Below are 21,460 nucleotides of genomic sequence, written 5' to 3'. Positions count from 1 at the left end.
TCAACAGTGTACTTACACATAAACAGATTCACTCGTCCTTCACAACACCGACATCCCCAATCCCCTTCACTCCTCTTCTCACCTACATAATAACACAGTCCTTCTCTTGAGCCGCGCTTCCATCAGCATGGTTAACAACAGGTCTCTTTTTCAACTTTTTTTGAATCCTAGCAACAACTTCTTTATCAGTCAATCGAGTCAATGACTTGGCATCACCATTTTCAGCGGCTCTAGTATACCAAGCCTGTGCTTCTTTAGTATTCTTGATACATCCGATACCCTTTTCATAAAAATTAGCTAAGGCAAATTGCGCCTTGGGCAAATTACACAGAGCCGCACGTTTGGCCCATTCAAACGCTTCTTGCTCGTCTTTAGGCAAATATGGATCTGATCCCACAAGATACCATGCACACATGGCCAACATTGAATTAGGATCACCTCCCAATGCAGCCTGTGTATAGTAATGGATGGACAAGTTGGAATCCTGGGGTAAAACTTCGCCAACTTCATAATGATGACCCAATATCGCTGCTGATTGTGTGTGACCCAATGATGCCGCTTGTGCATACAATTCCAATGCATATTTAACATCTTGTAACACGATATCTTTGAAACCATGGTAGTATAATTTACCCAATTCGTATGGAGCTGCAGCTGTCAATTCTGTAGCAACATTAGTAGCTCTCGTAAGCCATTTGATCCCCATTTTTTTAGTATTCATGTCATTAGGTAATCCCATTCGATTGTAAAAAGAGTAAACACCCAATTTATACATTGCTGCCGGGTGATTTCTTGAAGCAGCAATTTTCAAATATTCAACCGCTTTTCGGGCATCTCTACCCGTGCCTAACCCTTCCTCGTAACAATAACTAGTACGATATGCACTTTCAATATGTCCGTGTTTGGCAGCTGCTTGAAAAAGTATAAAAGCATCTCGATTATCAATCTTATCCAATGCTCCTGAACTATAAGCATCCCCTAATAAATATTGAGCTTCAGTGTACCCCTTGTCGGATAATTTTTTCAAGTAGTACACCGCCTCCTTCAAGAATGCTTTGCGTAATTTTTTTTCATTTCCTTCCACTTCAATAGATGAAAAATCAATTGATTTGTTCTTCTTGTGTTTGTCTTTATTGGAGGTGTCGGGCTTACGTGGTGAATTTTCAATTGACCTATTGTTGATTGGCGTGTTATCACCCGATGACCCTGTAGTATTAGTCAATGTCGATGTTGTTGTATTGTTTGTGGATTCAGCCGCCAACATCAATGCAGTTTGCAACATATATTGAGCGTATTGAAACAATACATTGGGATCATTTGATTTTTTGGCATTTTTGCGATACAACTCCAAAGTCTTGATTCTAGGCATCAAATTTGCCGAGTTTGAGCCAAGGTACAGTTGAATCACATTTTGATTGAAATCAATCATTGACGAGTTATCATTACGATCATAGAAGAATGATGATGTAGATGAAACTGAACGATTATGTCCATATTTAGAAGTAGATACGGCAAGTGATGGTGCACTCAAGTTGTTTTCCGACCTACTAAATACTTGATGATCCAAATTGTTGGTATTGGCATTGTTGTTGAGATTGAAATTAACCACTGATGAGGTGGCTGATAATGGATTTGATGGTGGGGACGTTATACCATTGTCTTTGGATGCAAAAACCGGCGGTGGTGATGCAGGAGTCGAGTCATACACTGGGTATGGAGCCGAAGATGGTGATGTGACGCCAATCTTTGGGGATTCATATACTGCTGAGTCAGGGACTTGCTGATAGTGCAGTTGCTGGTATTGTTGTTGCTGTTGCTCCTCCTGCTGGTAAAAATGTTGCTCATTTGGCGACAATTGCCCTCCCAGCTTGGGCGAGGAGTTTCCCGAAGATGAATGAGAAAGATTTGGCATCAAGTGAGTGGGTAAACTTGATAACCGTTGTTGTTTCTCAGAGCCATCATCATTGGCCAACAAACTTCTATACTTTTGTCTCTGAGCCGACGAGTGCTGTTGTGGCTGTTGTTGTGGTTGCTGATGTGGCTGATGCTGTGGCGCTGAGGCATGACGCGCATTATTTTGCTGTTGTTGGTATTGCGGTTGATATTGAGGTTGCTGTGGGTATTGATACTGATGCTGTGGCGGAGGAATAGGTTCATATTGAAATTGCTGAGCCCGTTCTTGTCCGTATTGCTGTTGCAGCTGCAGCTGCAGCTGCATTTGCATCTGCTCTTGCTGGTGCGGTATATATGGTTTGGGATTATGATTTGGCGGTAAATGCAAATCCTCCATACCTGAAGTAACTTCAGTCATACTGGGTGAACTATCAGAAGGATCACTTTGACTAGCTTGATTGAAGTCCAGAAGTGGATATGGAGTAGTAGTAGTGGCTGTGGTTGCAGTTGTAGCGGTTGTTGTTGCACTACTATTGGAAGATGTAACTTGACGATAAGGATGTGAGGAACCAGAACTCATTATTGGTGTAACATCTAGCGGGGAAGTTGGAGGGTGTTGTTAAAGCCTTTCTCTTTCTAGTCTATGGTCTATAGAATAAGCCTAACGTGGGTGGGTGAAATGGTTAGCCGGTTCTAATTGCTCTAAGGTTTGGCTTTCTACGACAGAGACAGAGAGAAAGGAAAAGGATTTTTTTCTCCAATTAAGACGAAAAAAAATTCCTTTGCCAAAAGAAATAAAAAAAATAAAAAATAAAAAATAAAAATAAAAATAAAATAAAAATATAAAAGTTAAAACAAAAAAAGAATCAAACTAAGTTTAAAACTGAAAGTAGTAGTCGGTAGTTAAAGGTGAGTAGTTGGTACTTAGTAGTAGCTAGTAGCAGTTAGTATTAAAGCACCAGTAGTAGCTCGCAGTCAGTGGTTAATATTTAGTAATCAATGATAGAGTTTATACAAAACTGTGTGTTTTCTTAGTTGTGTTTTTAATTTGTTCGAGTAAGGAAGGTGTGCAGAGTGCAAAGTGCAAAGTATAACGTACAACGTGTTATATAAAAAGAACAAGAAACAAGCAAAAAGAGAAAATGGAACCAGAATCGAAACGAAAAATTCAGAACAACTTGTAAGCTTGATCGTATCTAGTCATAGTCTCTATAAATGAACATTTATTTGTAAAACTACGTGAGAAAAGAAAGGGTCTTTTTAATGTCTTGTTCTGTAAAGCAATGTGGCTGTCAAAAAAGATGAAGGCAAAGTAAAGTAAAGTTAAGTACAAGTATAATCAAAACGATACGAAAACAAAAAGACCAAGTTTCAATAGTGGATCTGCTTCTCTCTATTTTTTTTTATGTTATGTTGGGCTGAAGTAAAATCTACTTCTTTGTGCCCTCCTCTGTTCCCGCCATCTATGATGAAACCGATAATTTCGTATTCGAAGTAAGAGGTACTTTCAGAAAGCAAGGCGTTTAGTTACGTTTCTCAGTATATACGAAAGTAAAAGCGTGTTTCAGTGGCTAAAATACACATCTGTAACAACGCAAAGTAGCACACCTATCTACGTAATTCTGTCGCATTCTTTTGTAAAATTGCGACAACATCAGCACATGTGACAATGGGCTGTGTAGATCGGAGCTGAGAAATATTTGGTTTAACTCCGGCAAAAAGTAATCCACATAGAAAAAGGAATCCGAGAATGTAGCTTAATCAGAGACAGAGACACTTTTAACGCCACGATATCTCAACTACATTATCTTCAAAGTGCAAGCATTTCTATATTAACATACTCTTATTGACTACTCTCAACCTGTCTTCATGATACCGAAGTAAGCAGCAAATAAAGCGGCAACTAGTATCCCCACTAGAGCAGTCAAGCTACCAAAGCTACCGCCACCTCCTGCTCCTCCTGTTCCTGCGGCACCACCACCGACGGTTCCTTTGGCACCCGCTTTATTGACTACCGACAACTGCCTTTCATGCTCAATCAACAACCTAGCTCTATCTTCAGGATCCAACTTGTCCAACTGAGACAAATCAATAGCCTTCTCTGCACCTGCGCTTGCGCCATTTGCACCAACACCAACACCACCATCACCATTTGCTAACTGCCTTTGTCTTTCTGCCTCTTGTTCTTGTTCAGCACGGGCAATTTCCTCTTTATTTTGCTTAACGACATCAGGAAACTGTTTGACAAACCTGGGGTTCTCTCTCACATTCCACTTCTTGCTATCACGAGCCAATTTTCGCTTCACATTCTCCGATGTTGTAATTGACCCCGTTGTCGATTCATCACCAGTCATAAAACTAAGTAAACCTGTCAATATTGTCGCTACACTCCAAGCAGGATTCCAAGTATCTGGATGGTAATCACTCATTGATAAACATAATCTTGTATTACAAGCAAATCGTCCATTGGGAGTAATCATTGATATCGAAGGTGGTTTGAATGGGTATTCTTGGGGAAATCTCAATAACCCATGGTATTGACCATGCTCAAATGGAGTGTTGGGTGGCCCTGTGATGATATAGTGCCATTCCAATACGTTTTCATCGTTGGGCTTGGCTGTGATGTATGGTGGTGGTGTTAGTTGAATAGCTTTATATTCCTTGGTTAATCGTCTTTGTGATTGTCTTGAGGCCATAACTAGAAAAAGAAATAGGGGTACAGGTTGGAGGAGTTCGATATAGTGGTAATAAGTTGAAAACTAGAAGGGTATATATTTGGATGTAAGTCACGGGCAAAAGCAGGTTGTTGTATAGCTTCTTCTTCTATTGGAGCAAAGAAAAGAAGAATGTAGTGGTTGTATGTTGTGTGGATTGTAATGGTAGTGTGATTTTAGAATTTTGATGATTTTGAAATTTGGTATTATGTGTATTATTACAAACACAAAATTGCTTTTTTTTTTTTCCGTTGGCAATTTGAATGTCGCAACTGTTTCTTTTCTTTTTATAACCAATGTCGGAAGTACACACAATGTACGACACTACTTTTGCAATACTTTATTTCATATAAGCATACTTCTATCTAAACCTTTCATATCTAATATAAACGACGAAAGCTAACCTCATTATGTAATCCTAACCTTCAACAAAACGCCACTGCCATTTACTTCTTTTCCGGTTTTTGTCCAATTGCATAAATCAAACTAGTTTCAATCAAATAATTTACTTCTCCATCAATATCCTTTTGTTCCAACTCACCAGCATTCATTTTATCAACCATTGATTGTTTCGAATGATTCAATATAAACTCTTTGGGTTGCCATAAATATGTGCGAAACTCTCTTGCACTGGAGACATTGATTAACCCCGCCAAGTCACCCAATGTATGATTCAACTTGTCAATTTTCAATCCACCCATGTGTTGCACACCATGAGCTATGTCTCTATTCTCATTGGACAATGCATCAATTTCTTCAACGTCTTCATTATAAAAATCAATAATAAACATCCATCCACCAGGTCTCAAGTACTCCGCCAATTTTTTGGTAACTTGCTGATAATTGTGAATATGATGGTAGGAGATTGTGGAAAAGATGCAATCAAAGTAATTGTTGAACTTAGTCAATTCTGGTTGTATATTTGAATCAAGAACATCGTACTCGTATGATTTCATTGACACCTTATCATTACTCAACTTAGAGGCTCTTTGGTTAAAGTATTTCAAAAATGTAGTTCCAATATCAATACCAACAATCTCACTCTTGACATCATCGCCACTTTTATTTGTAAGATAAGGTACTAATAACTCAGTAACCATTCCTGTCCCACAAGCAAAATCCAAAATTTTCATACCAGGGCGAAAGATTGAATTGGTGAACTTGTCCAAATAAGTATCGACATCAGGCAATGTGTTCTCCTTGGTAAATCCATTCAATGGTAAATGAGCATCGCCTAGTACTGGCTCTGACTCCTCCAAGCTCTTCCTCTTGACAGGCACACTTAAATCAAACTCCAACATATGTTTAACAAATAGATAACTGAGCAAGATTTGCGATTCTCGTTTCTCATACTTTTGAGCAAACGCTTCATCAAATGCGCGTTTGTTTTCGGCAATTGCTTGTTGATGGGCATCACCAGATGATGAGGTGGAGGTAGTCATTGTTGTGCGAAGAAGTCGATGTTTGGTGAAGTCAAATATGCAATTGTTTCAACCAATTTTTTAGTGGGGTATATAATCTATTTATTGTCTGATTTTTTTCTTTTTCAACACTCTATGGCGGTTGTATATTTTGAGACATTTCGGACTTTCCAAATTTGGTAAGGGTTTATTGCGTTATATAACCCACTTTGATCGCGAAATACAATACTTGAATTGGTTGGAACCGGGGGCTTTGCATGAGTATTTGTTGTTTGCATCTTCGACACCCTCTCTTCATCTATGCTGCGCGTAAAGTCTGTCTGCTCGTCAACTTTAATGTAGAACACTTTTGCCCCATCCAAGTTTGTCCGAGTTACTAGGAGTCGCACTTCCAGTGGAATGAGCAAAGGAGTAAAAATTGAGATTTTTACCATTCATTTACTAAAAGCTATCGTCTAAGAAAGAATCAAGAGTTGTTGTTAAATTTTCTTGGTGTGAAAAGATTACAAATGTAAAAACGTCGTTTCTAGTGACTGTAGTACCGTGTACATGCTTCTATTTACAGCATCTGCACATCCAGGGCAATCACCCCTGGTGCCCATTATTTCCACCCGCATCTCCTCCTCTTTATGTAGCTCCCGGTTTCTGACCAATTGCGAAAATAAAACTAGTTTCAACAAGGTAATTCATCTGCCCTTCAATCTCTTTACTTTCCAACTCGCCATCATTCATCTTATCCACCATAGCTTTAGTACTATGACTGCGAATGAAAACATCAGGTTGCCACAAGTTTGCGCGAAATTCACGAGCACTAGAAACGTTAACCAATCCAGAATATTCACCCAATGTGTGATTCAATTTATCAATTTTCAAACCCCCCATGTGTTGGACTTCATTGGATAAGGAACGTTCATCTGTCTCGTCGATATCTTCAACATCCTCGTTGTAGAAATCAATGATAAACATCCATCCACCAGGTTTCAAAAAATCAACTAGCTTTTTGGTAACTTGTTGATAATTGTGAATATGGTGGTAGGAGATGGTGGAGAATATGAAATCAAAGTAATTGTTGAACTTAGTCAATTCTGGTTGTATATTTGAATCAAGAACATCGTACTCGTATGATTTCATTGACACCTTATCATTACTCAACTTAGAGGCTCTTTGATTAAAGTACTTCAAAAATGTAGTTCCAATATCAACACCAACAATCTCACTCTTGACTCCATCATCATTACCAGTTAAGTAGGGAACAAACAACTCAGTAACCATACCAGTCCCACATGCGAAATCCATCAACTTCATACCAGGACGGAAAATTGAATGTGGGTATTTTTCCAAATACGTGGCTGGATCAGGTAAAGTATCTTCTTTGTTAAATCCACTGAATGGTAAGTGAGCATCTCCCAACAATGGCTCCGATTCCTCAAGAGTCTTTCTCTTCACTGGAACATTGAGATCGAATTCCAAGATATGTTTGACGAATAAGTATGCCATCAAGATCTGCGTTTCCTTCTTGTCATATTTCTTGGCGAGTACTTCGTCAAAAGCTTGCCTGTTTAACTCAACCGCATGTTGATGGGCCTGCGTTGATTCGGTTTCAGCACCTGTCATGTTGTAATTGATATAGTCTGGTTGTACGACAAGCTATGGTAGGAAATAAATGTAATGACAAATAAAGTGTCTAACAGATAGCACTCGTCGTCAATTGAAGTAGTGTAGGGCTGGATTGACTTTTACCGTGTTGTGAGAATTTGACTCGTTATTTATACTCAACATCTCTCCCGTCATATTACGTAAACATAGTGTGAAATCGGCTGATACCTAATCAGGTAATTCTTTACGTACATCCCGATAGAGGCTATAAATTTTACGACAATCAAAGAATACGAGCTTACGCACGCTAGAGGTCATGATAAGTCCCAGCTGGTATACTTGTTCATCAAAGCCTCGGTAGAGAAGAGAAGTGAGCAATGGAAGACGTATTGTTAAACAATAATGCTATGAAGTTTACCAGAAACGAAAACACTATATAAAGCCTCAGCGAAGAATCAAAACTTTAAATTGTACATAAAAGAGATGAGAAGTTGCGAGAGCCTTTTTAGTACAAACGGGTTCCTCAACAAAGCATTTCTGCGTAAGTTACTCTAGCATACTCCTCCAAGTCTTTCAAGTTCTCAACCATCTTGTCTTTATCAAACACCTTTTTGCCACCGTCTATTTCAGCCATAGCGCCGAGCTTAATCAAATCCAACTTTCGCTTCATTAAATCACAACGATAATTGATCCATTGTTGATAAAATTCATGATACCGAGACCCAAAATTGACTTCGGGCTTAACAGTATCTAAAACACTAGTATCAGGTAAAGCTGGATCACGAGCACGGTAGCTTGTAACCATGGTGATACGTTCACTCAACCCTTGAGGCGCTGGTGCAATGTGTTCAATTAATCTGCCTTGTAATACACAAGCTGAACCTTGCTTTGGACCAGGAACAATGGCAATCTCTTGGTCTTCATCGTCCAATACATTGCCCATACGGAGCGATGTTTCACCCCCAATCATGTTTGTGGTGTCACTGAGCATCAACACGCAAACAAATGGGTAAGAATCATGATGCCAACCCACAACCGCACGAATATCATCACCTGACCTGGTTGAAGATGTAGACTCCTTTCTTTCACTCATTCTCTCCACCTTCGCCTCGTGTTTAGCAACTTCAGCATCAGCTTCTTCAGGAGCCTTCATTGAAATATTAGCATGAGCAATTTCAAAATCAATAACAATTTCCAAATCGACCCCAGCCATTTTCGAAACAAGCTCCATTGTAGCTGGATGAGTCCAAGCATCGTGTATGAATTGACAGTTGACATGTCCTTCGTTATCCTTAACGTATCCTCTCACAACACAATCCATCCCAGTGGTTGAACTATGACAATAACGAGCATACTTTAAGAAATTCTCCTTCGCCAATAGTTCACTACGCATAATATCGATTGCTTCTTTAGTAAATAATGGGAATGGATCTGATACTCCTATGGGCGAAATTTGCAATTGTGGGTTTGAAAGTCTCAATTGTTCCAATGATAATCTACGTGTATTGTTGTATTGATCTCTACCAGTTATTCCATTGGCATAGTACAGTAAATGGACCAATGGATCAAATTCGGGGTTGACTGCGGTGATGGAATAAGAAGTTGAAATCGGTGTTGATGTTGTTGGAAATTTGCTGGCTGTTGCTTTGCAAAGTGGTTCTAATTGGGAAATATATGTTTCAAGCGGAACCTTTTTATGAATGTTACCGTCCAATATATCTTGATAGTTAGGAACAGTCTTAGTACTGGTAGTAGCAACAGTGGCCATCGTTAATTCTGTGTATAAGTTTCGTTAGTTAGGGGAATAGAATGTTTAGTTGAGAAAAGGGTACGGAGCAAAGAAGTAACACAAGAAAGACAAGGACTGTGGGTGACCTCTACTGGATTCTCCCCTATTTATACTACAATTTCCTAACCCCATGAGAAGATACACTTATCTATTAAATTTTTTTAATATGAAACAATAGTTGCGAAATACTTAAAAAGGACAAAATAAAGACAAAATTACACAAAATTCCAATTCGAAAGTGGCAATTACTAAACACAAAAACGAAGAGTGTTTTTATAGAATCGATAGATAAGCTACGTTTTAGTATATAAACAGCCGTAGAATACAAAGGAAAAGTTTATACAGATGTGTAGTCTAGATTTGATAGATAACGACAAATCAAGCAATGAAATTTTCATCGTTTTATCATGACTCAATTTGGTTAAAAATGTATATAATAGTATTAGAACTTCCTCAATCTGGAGTATAGGTCCGTGTGCCATTACTTTTTAGCATCTGCTTGCATTTTCCAAATTTAAATATATAGAGCAGTACTTAATAATGAAAGGCGCTTGCTTCTTTGTTTTGCAAAACTCCTTCAGCGAAGCACATTTAAAGTATACAAGCTAACTTCAATTTGTAAGACTCGACAACAACAATTGTAATATACCTCTCATACAAAACTTCACTCGAAATGATTCACTCTTTGCTGGGCATGATTCGAAACTGAACGGTTTGAGAAATGTTGTGTGCTGTCAGTACCCATTATTTATCATCCGCCGGTACATTGAAATTTTTTTTGGTTCAATGAAACGAGGTTGGAAATTTTTTTGAAAACCCCGAACCTAGAGTAGAGCAAGTGAAGAGGAGATCCTCTCATTTTCAACACCCATTAGAAGATACAAATGACACGGCAAAGAAATTGCACTCAAAAAAACATTGTTTATTAATTATAATATATCTCTGTATATCGTTGTAAAAACAACTAAATTTTTTTTTTTTTGATTCAGCTCTAACAAAAGACCCCACTTTGAATGCAGCATTATTAAAATGGGAGACTGTATCACATTGATGAACACGTAACATTGGTCTTCTGAAACCGAACGGTACCTCCTTCTCCTCCACTCATTACTAATGACAACATAATTTTGAAAAGAAACCCCTGTGCTCCTCTTCTTCATCATGATGATGTTGTTGTTGGTGTGGTTGTTGTTGTTGATATTGTCCATATCCTTCGTATTTACCACCACCGGCAGCACCATCAGCAACACTATTCCCACCACCATTGTTTGCTAACATATCATTCCGACTAGTTGTAGGCAAAGCTGAATTTGATTCTTGTTTAATTGGTGGTAATGGCCTATTGACAAGATGTTGCAATTTCTGTTGGTGTAATTGAGCTGCAGACAATTGCAGTTGCAGTTGTGGTTGATTCAATTGTGCTTGATTCGATTGTTGCTGATACTGTTGTTGTGATTGCTGTTGTTGTTGCTGTTGTTGCGCTTGCAGTTGCAGTTGCTGTTGTTGTTGTCTACTTCTTCTTTGATCACGATGTCTTCTTTCTCTTTCATTTGGTGGATTAGGGTGTCCATATCCGTGCAAATTAGGCTTTTTATTAATTGCGGCATCCCACCCTTTACCTCCATTCAAATGCATCCAATCATAATCTCCATCACATGATTGACCTAAATCATCCAATGCTGAAACCAACAACATCCTATATTCTTCATAAGGGGGCTCAGCATCAAATGGCAATGACCTTACTGAATCCAAATATTCAGCAAATTGTGTAGGCAATCCATCACAAAGAGTAACTGCTGGTGTTGTTCTCTTTTTGTCACCAATTTTTTCATATTTTTGCTTATTAGTGGGGGCTTTCAAACCTTGCCATGGTAATTGTCCACGCAAGAAATAAAAGAAAACATGACCCAATGCTTCCAAGTCATCACGTCTAGATTGTTCTCTTCCTAAATGGGTGTTTATCGACATGTATCTAGCAGTACCACTCAATGATTTTTTTTCTCTATATGGGATGTGTTGTTTTGTTCTTGGATCACGATATTGTTTTGCCATTCCAAAGTCAATTAAATGGACATTATTTTCATCTGGCATTCCTTGACGTCCAATTAGGAAATTGTCTGGTTTTATATCTCTGTAAATCAAGTCATGACGATGTACTTCTTCCACCAATGACAACATTTGTATGGCAATTTGAACAACAGTCTTTACTGAAAACCTTCTTCCGCACCAATCAAATAAATCTTCCAACGAAGGACCCAACAAATCAATTACTAAAATGTTATGTAAACCCTCTTGACCAAAATAATATGCATTGGGGATCCCAGCACAACCTTGTAAATGTTTATAAGTTCTATACTCATCTCTTAATTGGGGTGCTTCAGTTTTTCTAGGTTCAAACTTGATGGCTACCGGTCCTCCATTTATAATATTTGTACCTTCAAATATAACTCCAAATGAACCTTCACCAATCTTTTTACCAATTTTGTAATGCAAGCCAACGACTGATGAATTGGAGTTGCTTGATGAAGATGCCGCAGCTGCGGCTGCGGTATTGATTGGTGCACCACTACCATTAGCTTGTGAGTGGTGATGATGATGTGGATTCATGGCTACTGCTCCTTTTGCTGCTGCTGCTGCTGCTGTTGCTGAATTTTTAGAATTGATAACTGGACTATGCGATGCTTGTGCAGCTGCTAATGCGGCTGGATTAGTTGGTGAGGCTACACGATTGGACATGTAGGTGCGGGGGCAGAAACCAGTGTAAAGTTAAACTTTTCGTATGAGGTCGTTCTTTGGCACTTTGAAAGCTTCTCCTCTGTGTGGATGTTGAATTTAAATGGTGTTTGTTAGAAAAAAAAAATAAATCAAATTTAATGATTGAGTTTGCTGCTGGTATGAAAATATCAAAAGCAACACTGAAATGTATCAAATACCAAGTGTGTAATAGGTTGTGAATATATCTATTCTAGTTGTATGTATGATGTTGAACTGTAGTGGTGAATGAGATGAGTCTGGCCAGTTAATAAAATCGTGTTGTTTAAAAAGAAGCCAAAAATGACACAGTAACTTTGGAAAATCAAACAAAAATTGAAAAACAGGTTCCTCTGAAAAACTAAAGTGATGTGTTCGTAATGTGGTATGTGTATTAGGTGCAGAGTAGTAACAGTCGGTGGTGGAGTAGTACCTCTCAGTGGATTTAGTTGATTTGAATAGCCTTGAGTTTGTGTATATATGTGTGTGTGTGTGTGTGTGTGGTGTGTTCAATTTTTTTCTTCTTTCACTTAATTGTTGATTGTTGATTGATTGTTGGATGTTGAGATTCTGTCTTTTATTGTCTTTGCTTTTATTTTAAAAATTTCTTTTTTGCTCTAATTTCTAATTTAGAGCTACCAAATGAACCACTATTATTATTTCAGCATCCAACGACAACATAAGAAGGAGGTGGTATAAATGCAGACATCCTGGATGTCTACAATCTCTTACAGAAAGGTGGCTGATTTGGTACCATAATGTATGTAAGTTAGATCATAATCCACATGTTGCTACAGGGGGACCAAGGGGAGTGCCATTTGTCATTTGCAACTACTAACAATACTCAATTATGACAAACACAGAAGGGTACACAAAGGAACTGATTTCGTTCCTTTGTAAAGAAAAATCTACTCTGTAAAAAATAGCGTACTGGTGAATCATATTCAATTCTTTTCCATTACTACAAGAAAAACCTCTTCTCTTGATGGTGGTGGTTGATTACCAATCAATTTTTCTAATCAATAATTTCTCTATACCCATAATTCCGTGTAATATCGATGTCTTCTCCTCCCCGCTCATGTAACTGCACTTTAGGCGTTGTAAAAGGAGTAGCCAACACCCTCTTCCCCCTTCCTCTCCTCAACACTGTTGTAATGCGGGGAAGAGTATTAAACTTTTTTAAGAAGAAAACACACAAAAAACACACCAGAAGAAGCAGAAAAAAAAAAACCATTGCCTTAGCGGTGTCTCATAACCAGCTCAGCCAATAAGTAGAAGGAGTACTGTACTAGGAATTTGTAAACCAGCGTTGTAGGCGTATCGCATAACACTGTGCACTTCTTTGTCCTTCTAAGCTCTGCACATATTATCGCTTACCTTTTGAGACATTGCTGCAGATCCTTTTTTTTTGCAACATCACCACAAATATCCTATATAGTTGAAACCTCTCATCAAACTCGGTCCGTTTCTCAAAATGGTGTTGGGTCCCGACTGATTCGATTGCTAGGTCGACTACTGGACCCGGTAGATATACCACCAGCACCAGCACCCATTCCACTACTACCACCACTAGTTGACTCCATAATCAGTTGTCGTTCGGCCAATAGTTTACCCAACTGATCATTTACAAACAGCTCAAGAAACTTGTTTTGATGTCGTAACCTGTCTAGCCTATGTTGATCAGTAAGTATCGTATCCTTGTGAATCAAATCGGGTAACAATGCCATTCCTGGCGATTGCATACGATTGTTGATCTTGTTCAATTCATTTTGTAAACTGGTTCGCTTTTGCATTTCAATAACAGCTTCAGAGGAGCTTTGTTGATATTTGACTCTTGAATCTTCAGTTTCTCTACTCAATCTTTCATATTCTTGTTGTAAATCTTTCAATTCTGTTTGTAAAGTGGAAATCTGATTTGATTGAGTAGATAACAACAGCTGACTAACATTATTTTCAGTAATTGATTGAACCTGCTTTAATTTATTTTCAAGCTCTGCATCTTTTTCTAAACTCTTGTGTAAATCATTCTCTACTCGAGCTAATTTGCGATCAATTATATTAGCATCATCATTCAATCTTCTCAACTTATGATAGCTTTCAGCTATTGTGTTTTCATCTTCATCAAAATGGACTTGTTTGGAAGTAGTAAGTAATCGTTTTTGTCCAATGCTTACTTCCTTTTCTCCATCTTCTTTAGCATCCCCTTCTTCTTCCTTTCCTTGCAAATTTTCCATCTCTATACTCATTTGACGCAATTTGAACGCTAATAACTCAGCAAATTGATATTGGAAATTATCAACCGTTAAAGGATGGCCTAATTCCATAGTACCAAAAATTTGCTTATCGTAAATCAGATTCAATTTTTTCAACAACCTATCATCAGAGAAATGCAACACCAATTCATCATCAAATTTAGAAAACAAGTTGGCGATTCGTTGTGGGTGACTTACATTTTCAAGAAATCGCGTCATCATAATTCCATAGTTGTCATAATAAAAAGTCTCACTATTCCATCCCGCACCACCACCACCATTATGACTAAATTTGGTAAAATTGACCGCCAATGTGTTCAACAACTTCAATTTCCACACTTGTTTCGGATTCGTCTTCAATGCAGCAATATTGTCAACCTCATTGATATCAACATCCATTCCAAATCCTGAACCACTAGGCTCGGTTATTTGCAACATCAAATGTTCGATTGAATATACAGGGATAGGCACAAAGATGGGACATACATGTTTCAGTCTCAACATTTCAATACTTGGGTTAGTTGCATCAATCTTGAAATCAAATGAAAAAATAAATTTATAGCTTGATGAAGTTGATTGGTTCATATAATTATTGTACAATTGTTGTGTTTGGATTAAATTGAGATACACACCACCTTTGGGGTTATCGGCATCATGCGCGCTCATGCCTCGTTTATCGTCATACAATTTAATCTTGTTGCCCGTGTTCTTGTAGGTTAAATCTTTACCGATGATTAAACCCTCAATCAATTCCAATTCCTTGTTGTTTCTAGCTACAACCAATATAGGATAAAATTCATCTCCATTCGTACGATTCTTATCCAAGATTGAATCAACCACATGGTTAAAAAATTGTAATTTCCCTGACATCAAAGCCTGTGAGGACGTAGGCTGCAGTAGTAAAAGCCGTTTGGGCATGAAATGATTCACCAATAATGAAGGGTGGTTATCGATGATTAGCAAATTATCCAAACATGTCGATACTAATTGCAAGTTTCGTAACTTACTATCAACGTTGGGATCACCATCACCACCTATCCCAATTGTGGTTGACATTGATGACACTTCGAGTAAACTATCAATACTTGTCTTTTTCCGTCTTGATTTCACCTCTGTGATCAATGTCTCACTAATTAAGTGTAACAAGATGCGTGCAAGGACAATTTGAGAGTCAGTTAATGATGTGGGTATATAGTATACTCCAGTTGAGTTTGTTTCAGAGGCTGACCCGTTATTATTGATCTTGTTCGATGTTTGTTGCAGCATTATCCCATCATCTAGCACTGCGGCTGTCGCAGTACCTGCTGCTGCTGCTGCCGCTCCTTCGCCCTCAGTGTATAGTGCTGGTTGACCTAATTCGTTGCCATATATTGAAGACGGTGGATCCGCCGAAAGCATATCCATCAAATTCATCTTGCAAAATCCACCTTGCTAGTGTTGTGAGGAACCGAACTCGTCTATTGTTTAATTTTCAATTTTTTTTTTTTTCCAATTTTAATGTCTTGCAGTTTTTCCGGTTTTAGGGTGTTCCTTTTTCTTTTTAGCGCGACAAAAAACTTACTACAAGGCGTACAGGTAGTACCTTTCGCTCTCTATACTATAATCTAGGTTCATATTCTATAAATTAATCTATCAAATCCTCATTTCCTCCCCACCCCTCTACTTCCATCTTCTTGAATTCAGACTCAAATTCACGTTCACTCCAATTCCACCTAGACTGTCCCAGACAATAGGCTCAATCTTTTTCGGTAATTTACGCCCATACAAACACTGATCAACAAGCCACATACCTACAAGAAACTCATTTTTGTTCAATGTTCCATCGCGACGAAAATCAACCAAGTTCCAAATTTGTTCCAAGATGTCACCGGGTAATCGACTTCGATTCCAGATTCGTTTCACCACTGCGCCGAGTATCAACTGGTTTCTGTCAGCTTTTTTTAAACTGTGCAATTTGTTCGCCGCTTCTTCAGCTTTGGATACTGGTGTTTCTTCGTTATTGTCATCATCATGACCATTATCATCATCTTCTTCATGTGATCGCTTCTTGAGGTCTGTTTTGTCACTAACTTCAATTTTAACATCGGGTTGGATAACATTGGTTGATATCAAAGCCGCCTTCATTGAATCATCATGCTCGGTAGTGGATTTTCCCCCATCGGTTCCATCATTATCAACACCAGTCAATTTAGTCACCACCGAATTCATATAGAGCCCCTTATTACTTACCCAAACACCTTCATATCGTTTACGTTCAACATCAGTGGGGAAATTCAATTCATCGTGGGTTTTCCAAGGTTTTAATTCATCAAATTTAGTTTTCCGGTCCTTACGTTTATTCGTCTTCCGCATGGTTGTTTTGAATTGTACTGGCTGCAGATTACTCTTAGACGTGCTGGTGTGCACTTGCGCCTTTAGTTGTTGTTGTGGCAATGGCGCTGCTGGCTTGAGTTGGTGGCTGGGTGACTCCAGCAATTCATCATCAGAATTGGCGCCTGAGTCATATCGATGATACTTGTCACCCTCTTTCAATCTGTGGCGCCTCATACCGAACAAATGCTGATGATGCTTCCTCACATCAGGGAACTGAGGAAACTTGGTGTCCTTCACTTTGATCGCCTGTGGTTGACTTGATTCATCATTATCGGTGAATGATACCATGTCATCTTGTGGTAGCACTACTTCTCCACTAGAAAAAGTCTCCAGCGACACCCCATTTAGTTGCATCTGTTTCCTTAGCTCATCACCGGAAAACCCATCACTCAGGTTAAAATACAAATCGTCGTTATTGTCTGTATCTGAAGTTGTGTGCCGAGCTATCGTGTCCAGCTCTTCGTCAGATGGAGGCGGTGGTTTCCTTCTTGCACCTTTATTCGCCACTGGCAGCAGCAGACCAGCCTCAGATAAGTAGTCGGGCTCTGGCACAGTGACGGGTACTTTGATAGTTGCATCGTTGATGTCGTTTTGCCCATTCTGAACTTCTGCATCATGATCAGTCACGTCAATTCTCACTTCGCGTCCATTAGTAGGTGTCAGTTGACGACTCGACTTCCTTCTCGGATCCACATCAGTTGGACATGTTTCAAATGAGGACTGTAAATCATTCAGATCTCGATTATCCCCACATTCAGCGTCTGAGTTAGCCTTCAGCCACTCATACTGTTTTAGACTAAGATTGGCCAAATTATGCGATGTTTCTTTCATATTATCATCAATACGTTCCCTAACTCCATCAAGTATAGTTTGACCTCTGGCATCCATTGTCTTGGGGATATTCTGTGCTTGTGATTTTCTGTGTAGCGAATCCTTGAGATTTTTCAACATTTCGTGCGGTGAATAATCAAGTGACAATCGCTTAGCGTTGGCATCGTTGTTGATAGCTTTCGAGTCAATTGAATTCTTTACGTTGCTGATCATATCTCTCGGAGATTGTGGCAGTAACATTGGCAGATAGTGGGACAGCCTAGATGAGTGTCGTCGTGAAACTTGGCGAGGTGTTTGAGCAAAGTAATCTAAAGCATTGCTATCAACACTAGCTCTGTCCTCAAAATCAGAACCATCACGGCTTCGGGGTCGTTGATTATCTGGTATATATGCAGGCTGAAGTGATACTTGTGATGGCACTTCCGTGTGTGTGTTTCCTGATTTTTTGGGTGCCGTTTTTGTTGTGTCACTTCTTCTGGGCTGTGGCGGCGGTTGCAGAAGATGTGTTTGAGGTTTATTTTGACTCTGAGGTGTAGTCGATCTTGGCGTTGCTGCTGCATTCACCACAGCATCTTTCTTCTTCCCTGCGTTGAACGCCGCTAAAGCAGCTATGCTAGCCGCGTTGTTGGCGTTACTCATTGATGATTAAGCATACGTGAAAAAGAGAATAGGAAAACTGTGCTGATCCTCTCTCTTTTGTTTTTTTCTTTTCCTTCGAAATCTCTAAAAATCATGGCGAATTAACATTACACAAAGATATAGCCTCACTCACACACACTATTTACTTTTTACCCTTGGAGGTGTTTACATATCTACCTTTTCCAACACGCACACCACTGGGTCTGATAGTATTGACAGTACCAAAGGGGCTAACATAATTGTCTGCACTACCACCACCAATCCAATCTTGCAACATTTTCTCATTTTGTCTCCTTTCCCATTCATCATTCTTTAGTGCCTGTTGATACTCCTTCTGATCCTCTCTTAGTATTAACGGGTTTTGTTGAGATTTATGTCTGTTTTCCTTATTGTGCTGATATCCTCCTCTTCCTTGTAAACGTTGCTGGTTTTTACTCAATGGGGAAGGTAGAGAATAACGTTCACCACGTTTGATCCATTGAAAATTAGCTTTCAAATGAGGAGTGATTTTACCTGTCTTGTTGTCGACAGAAACTGCACATCTGATCAAGGTATCACCACCACACTTTGGACAGAAATGTTTGGGTTTGCCATCTTTATTAATTGGTGTGAGTCTGAAACATGCATGGCATCGGTACATGTAGTTACGTACTCTCTTGATTTGTTTGCCTGACATTGTATTTAGCAAATTAATTCCTAGTTGTATGGATACATTTTGGCAAGCAAAATCTCCAGTTGCTAATGCAACCCTGATTAATTTACCCTCAATTGGTGTATCTTGTATCTGTTCGTTTTGATCTTTGATGATCTCATCGTGTAGATTTTCTGGTGAGATCCAGTCACCGTCGTCATCCGATTCGTTATACTCTTCGCTAACTTCCTGAGAGGGCGCGATACTAGTATCTTTTTCGGTATCGGGTTCGGATTCAGAAGCGGTGTTAGAAGGTTTCTGAACTTCAGCCAATGGAGTGGCTTTATTTTGCTCCGCTTGCACTGTAATTTTCTCAGCATCCTCAAAAGTAGTCTTTCCTTCCTTTTCTTCCTTTTCTTCAAGCAACTTTCTTGCTTCTGCTTCTCTCTTTTCCCTCTGTCGTTTACCGCCTCTCTTACGACCCTTTTTCACCGGAGCAAACCCATCCTCGTCATTTTTATTGTTCTCTGTTAATGTCTCTTGTGCATCCCTTTCTTGACCTTCCAACACCTCACCAGGAAAAGTTCTCAACTTCCCTCCACTTTGAATCTCCAATTCATGTGCCAAAGCAATGATATGCAAATCATTGACCGATAAAACACTGTAATCACCAGTCATTTTTGCAAATTTGATCACCTTGTCAATACTTCCCTGTGAAGGTTGTTTAATATTTAGTTGATCTCCCCAAAGTACCAATTGCTGACGTGCATATTCGTCTTTTAATTCTGAGTGAACACCAGGAGTGGTGTAAAATTCTTGCGCATATTGTTGCAAAGTAGTTGCCGGTTGAGTAATTAATGGACCGGCATCTAAAACCACCGTTTTCACGTGTTTTGTAGTAGCCATCTTATGCGGATAATGTCAGAGGAGGACACACTTTCCGTTGATATACAAAAAAAACTTTCTAGAAGATGAGATGAGTATATGCAAGAAGAAGTGCTACCAAACCAGATACCACAAATTATCTAGAAAACAGAACCAAGCTAAGCAACGGACTCCTGTTTCATAAAGCAGCAGACACTTGTGACAGAGGGGTGATACGTCGATTTTCCACTCTATCACTATTGATTAATTGGTTGCTCGAACAGCGTTCGTTTGACTTTCCACTTCACATCCTATTGTTGCACCTCTCCTGTCGTTTTACTTCCATTGTAGACTCCTCTAGGCTTGTAAAATATCATCTAACTTTCCAAAAATCCTGCGAATAACACTTGTCAAAAGATGTAGTTGAGAATGCAAAAACGGGTACATAATGAATATTGTAATAGTCTCACCCGTTCCGTTTTATTCTATATTAGTTTTGTGTCAATTCTAAATTCGCGGGGTCTTATAGAAAGCGATCTCCTATATAAATGTTTAAATTCCACTACAATTTCCTCGCTTGATCTCTCTTTCAATCTTCCACCTATCACTACCGTCGTTATGCCTCAAAAAGATAAGATTACCCTCTTTTGGTTACCACACACCAGAGCTCAGAGAATTGTCTGGTTGTTGGAAGAATTGGGGTTGGAGTACAATTTACACATGGAGGAATCTGTGCAACTGGTCAGAGCACCAGAAAGTTACAAAAAATACTTCCCTTTGGGGAAAGTCCCCATTGTTCATATTGAGAAGCCCGACGGTACGGTTAAAAAATTTGGTGAGTCGGGATTTATTGTACAATATTTGGTTGAGCATTACGACACCACTGGCAAATTCAAACCAACAACGGAAGATGATAAAGAGTTGGTTGACTATTTCAATCATTACTCTGAGGGTACAATTCAACCGTTATTGGTTGGTTTATTGGTAAACAATGTCGCAGGAAAGTCGATGCCCTTCCCGGTTAGTGTATTGGTCAAAACCGTGGTCGGCAAAATCGACCAAGGTTATTATCAACCAGAACTAGAAAAGAACGTGGAATACTTGAATGACTTTTTGAAGGCACAGCATTCTAAGGGCAGAAAATGGTTTGTTGGTGACAAAATATCCGCTGCCGATATAATGCTCTCATTCCCTATTCAAAGTGTGATTACAACAGACTATGGTGCTACTGTTAAACCAATTAAGGAAACTTACCCTGATGTGTATCAATACTTCCAAGACATCACGTCCGAACCGGCATGGGTTAGAGCTGCTGAAAAGGTGAAGAATTACGATCAAGTTGTCATTAACGGCAAGTTGTGATTGCCTTGATTGAAAAGATGGATGTGTATAATTGTAATGGAATGTATACTATGATGCCCTGGACTGGGTTAACATTGACAACTCTTTGGTGCTTGCCATGATACCGCGTTTATTTGTTACGTACTGTCCAAGGAAGTCATGACTTTCATATGTTTATCTCTATGTAGACTTGGGGTTTTGTGGATAAATGCGAAAGAATTTTTCCACTTTTTTGGTTATCCGTTCCGATTTTGTCACAATAAGCAACCGCTTAACTCTAGATGACTTTGGTGCGCAAAACATCCGCCGTGCTTTACGAACGACAGGGATGGGGAGATATATAAATCGTTGTATCCCCTGATTGA

At 39.0% G+C, this 21,460-nt stretch overlaps 10 protein-coding genes across 10 annotated transcripts; 1 reads left to right on the top strand and 9 right to left on the bottom strand. All coding sequences in view use genetic code 12, as the record gives it.

Annotated features, from left to right (window-relative positions):
- Nucleotides 1–82: 82 nt before the first annotated feature.
- On the bottom strand, nucleotides 83–2,473 carry CHS4 (Chs4p; the record flags this gene model as incomplete). Its single annotated transcript, XM_036808606.1, has 1 exon — nucleotides 83–2,473. The coding sequence occupies one exon, from the start codon at nucleotides 2,471–2,473 to the stop codon at nucleotides 83–85; it is 2,391 nt and encodes a 796-aa protein (XP_036665326.1).
- A 1,276-nt stretch (nucleotides 2,474–3,749) lies between these two features.
- Nucleotides 3,750–4,589, bottom strand: CPAR2_807020 (E2 ubiquitin-conjugating protein; the record flags this gene model as incomplete). The annotated part of the gene is made up of 1 exon (XM_036808605.1): nucleotides 3,750–4,589. The coding sequence occupies one exon, from the start codon at nucleotides 4,587–4,589 to the stop codon at nucleotides 3,750–3,752; it is 840 nt and encodes a 279-aa protein (XP_036665325.1).
- A 464-nt stretch (nucleotides 4,590–5,053) lies between these two features.
- Nucleotides 5,054–6,049, bottom strand: CPAR2_807010 (class I SAM-dependent methyltransferase; the record flags this gene model as incomplete). Its single annotated transcript, XM_036808604.1, has 1 exon — nucleotides 5,054–6,049. The coding sequence occupies one exon, from the start codon at nucleotides 6,047–6,049 to the stop codon at nucleotides 5,054–5,056; it is 996 nt and encodes a 331-aa protein (XP_036665324.1).
- A 606-nt stretch (nucleotides 6,050–6,655) lies between these two features.
- Nucleotides 6,656–7,642, bottom strand: CPAR2_807000 (class I SAM-dependent methyltransferase; the record flags this gene model as incomplete). Its single annotated transcript, XM_036808603.1, has 1 exon — nucleotides 6,656–7,642. The coding sequence occupies one exon, from the start codon at nucleotides 7,640–7,642 to the stop codon at nucleotides 6,656–6,658; it is 987 nt and encodes a 328-aa protein (XP_036665323.1).
- Nucleotides 7,643–8,147: 505 nt separating this feature from the next.
- On the bottom strand, nucleotides 8,148–9,392 carry CPAR2_806990 (uncharacterized protein; the record flags this gene model as incomplete). The annotated part of the gene is made up of 1 exon (XM_036808602.1): nucleotides 8,148–9,392. One exon carries the CDS (start codon nucleotides 9,390–9,392, stop codon nucleotides 8,148–8,150), a length of 1,245 nt encoding a protein of 414 aa, XP_036665322.1.
- Nucleotides 9,393–10,523: 1,131 nt separating this feature from the next.
- Nucleotides 10,524–12,149, bottom strand: YCK2 (serine/threonine protein kinase; the record flags this gene model as incomplete). The annotated part of the gene is made up of 1 exon (XM_036808600.1): nucleotides 10,524–12,149. The coding sequence occupies one exon, from the start codon at nucleotides 12,147–12,149 to the stop codon at nucleotides 10,524–10,526; it is 1,626 nt and encodes a 541-aa protein (XP_036665321.1).
- Nucleotides 12,150–13,633: 1,484 nt separating this feature from the next.
- On the bottom strand, nucleotides 13,634–15,829 carry CPAR2_806970 (uncharacterized protein; the record flags this gene model as incomplete). Its single annotated transcript, XM_036808599.1, has 1 exon — nucleotides 13,634–15,829. The coding sequence occupies one exon, from the start codon at nucleotides 15,827–15,829 to the stop codon at nucleotides 13,634–13,636; it is 2,196 nt and encodes a 731-aa protein (XP_036665320.1).
- A 246-nt stretch (nucleotides 15,830–16,075) lies between these two features.
- Nucleotides 16,076–18,259, bottom strand: IRS4 (Irs4p; the record flags this gene model as incomplete). The annotated part of the gene is made up of 1 exon (XM_036808598.1): nucleotides 16,076–18,259. The coding sequence occupies one exon, from the start codon at nucleotides 18,257–18,259 to the stop codon at nucleotides 16,076–16,078; it is 2,184 nt and encodes a 727-aa protein (XP_036665319.1).
- A 142-nt stretch (nucleotides 18,260–18,401) lies between these two features.
- HBR3 (rRNA-binding endoribonuclease) lies at nucleotides 18,402–19,796 on the bottom strand (the record flags this gene model as incomplete). Its single annotated transcript, XM_036808597.1, has 1 exon — nucleotides 18,402–19,796. The coding sequence occupies one exon, from the start codon at nucleotides 19,794–19,796 to the stop codon at nucleotides 18,402–18,404; it is 1,395 nt and encodes a 464-aa protein (XP_036665318.1).
- Nucleotides 19,797–20,372: 576 nt separating this feature from the next.
- Nucleotides 20,373–21,116, top strand: CPAR2_806940 (glutathione S-transferase; the record flags this gene model as incomplete). Its single annotated transcript, XM_036808596.1, has 1 exon — nucleotides 20,373–21,116. The coding sequence occupies one exon, from the start codon at nucleotides 20,373–20,375 to the stop codon at nucleotides 21,114–21,116; it is 744 nt and encodes a 247-aa protein (XP_036665317.1).
- Nucleotides 21,117–21,460: the final 344 nt, after the last annotated feature.

Source organism: Candida parapsilosis, contig 005807, assembly GCF_000182765.1.
Source record: "Candida parapsilosis strain CDC317 annotated contig 005807".
In the NCBI taxonomy this organism is placed as follows: Eukaryota; Fungi; Ascomycota; class Pichiomycetes; order Serinales; family Debaryomycetaceae; genus Lodderomyces; species Lodderomyces parapsilosis.
This window is presented reverse-complemented; position numbering and strand designations above follow the sequence as displayed.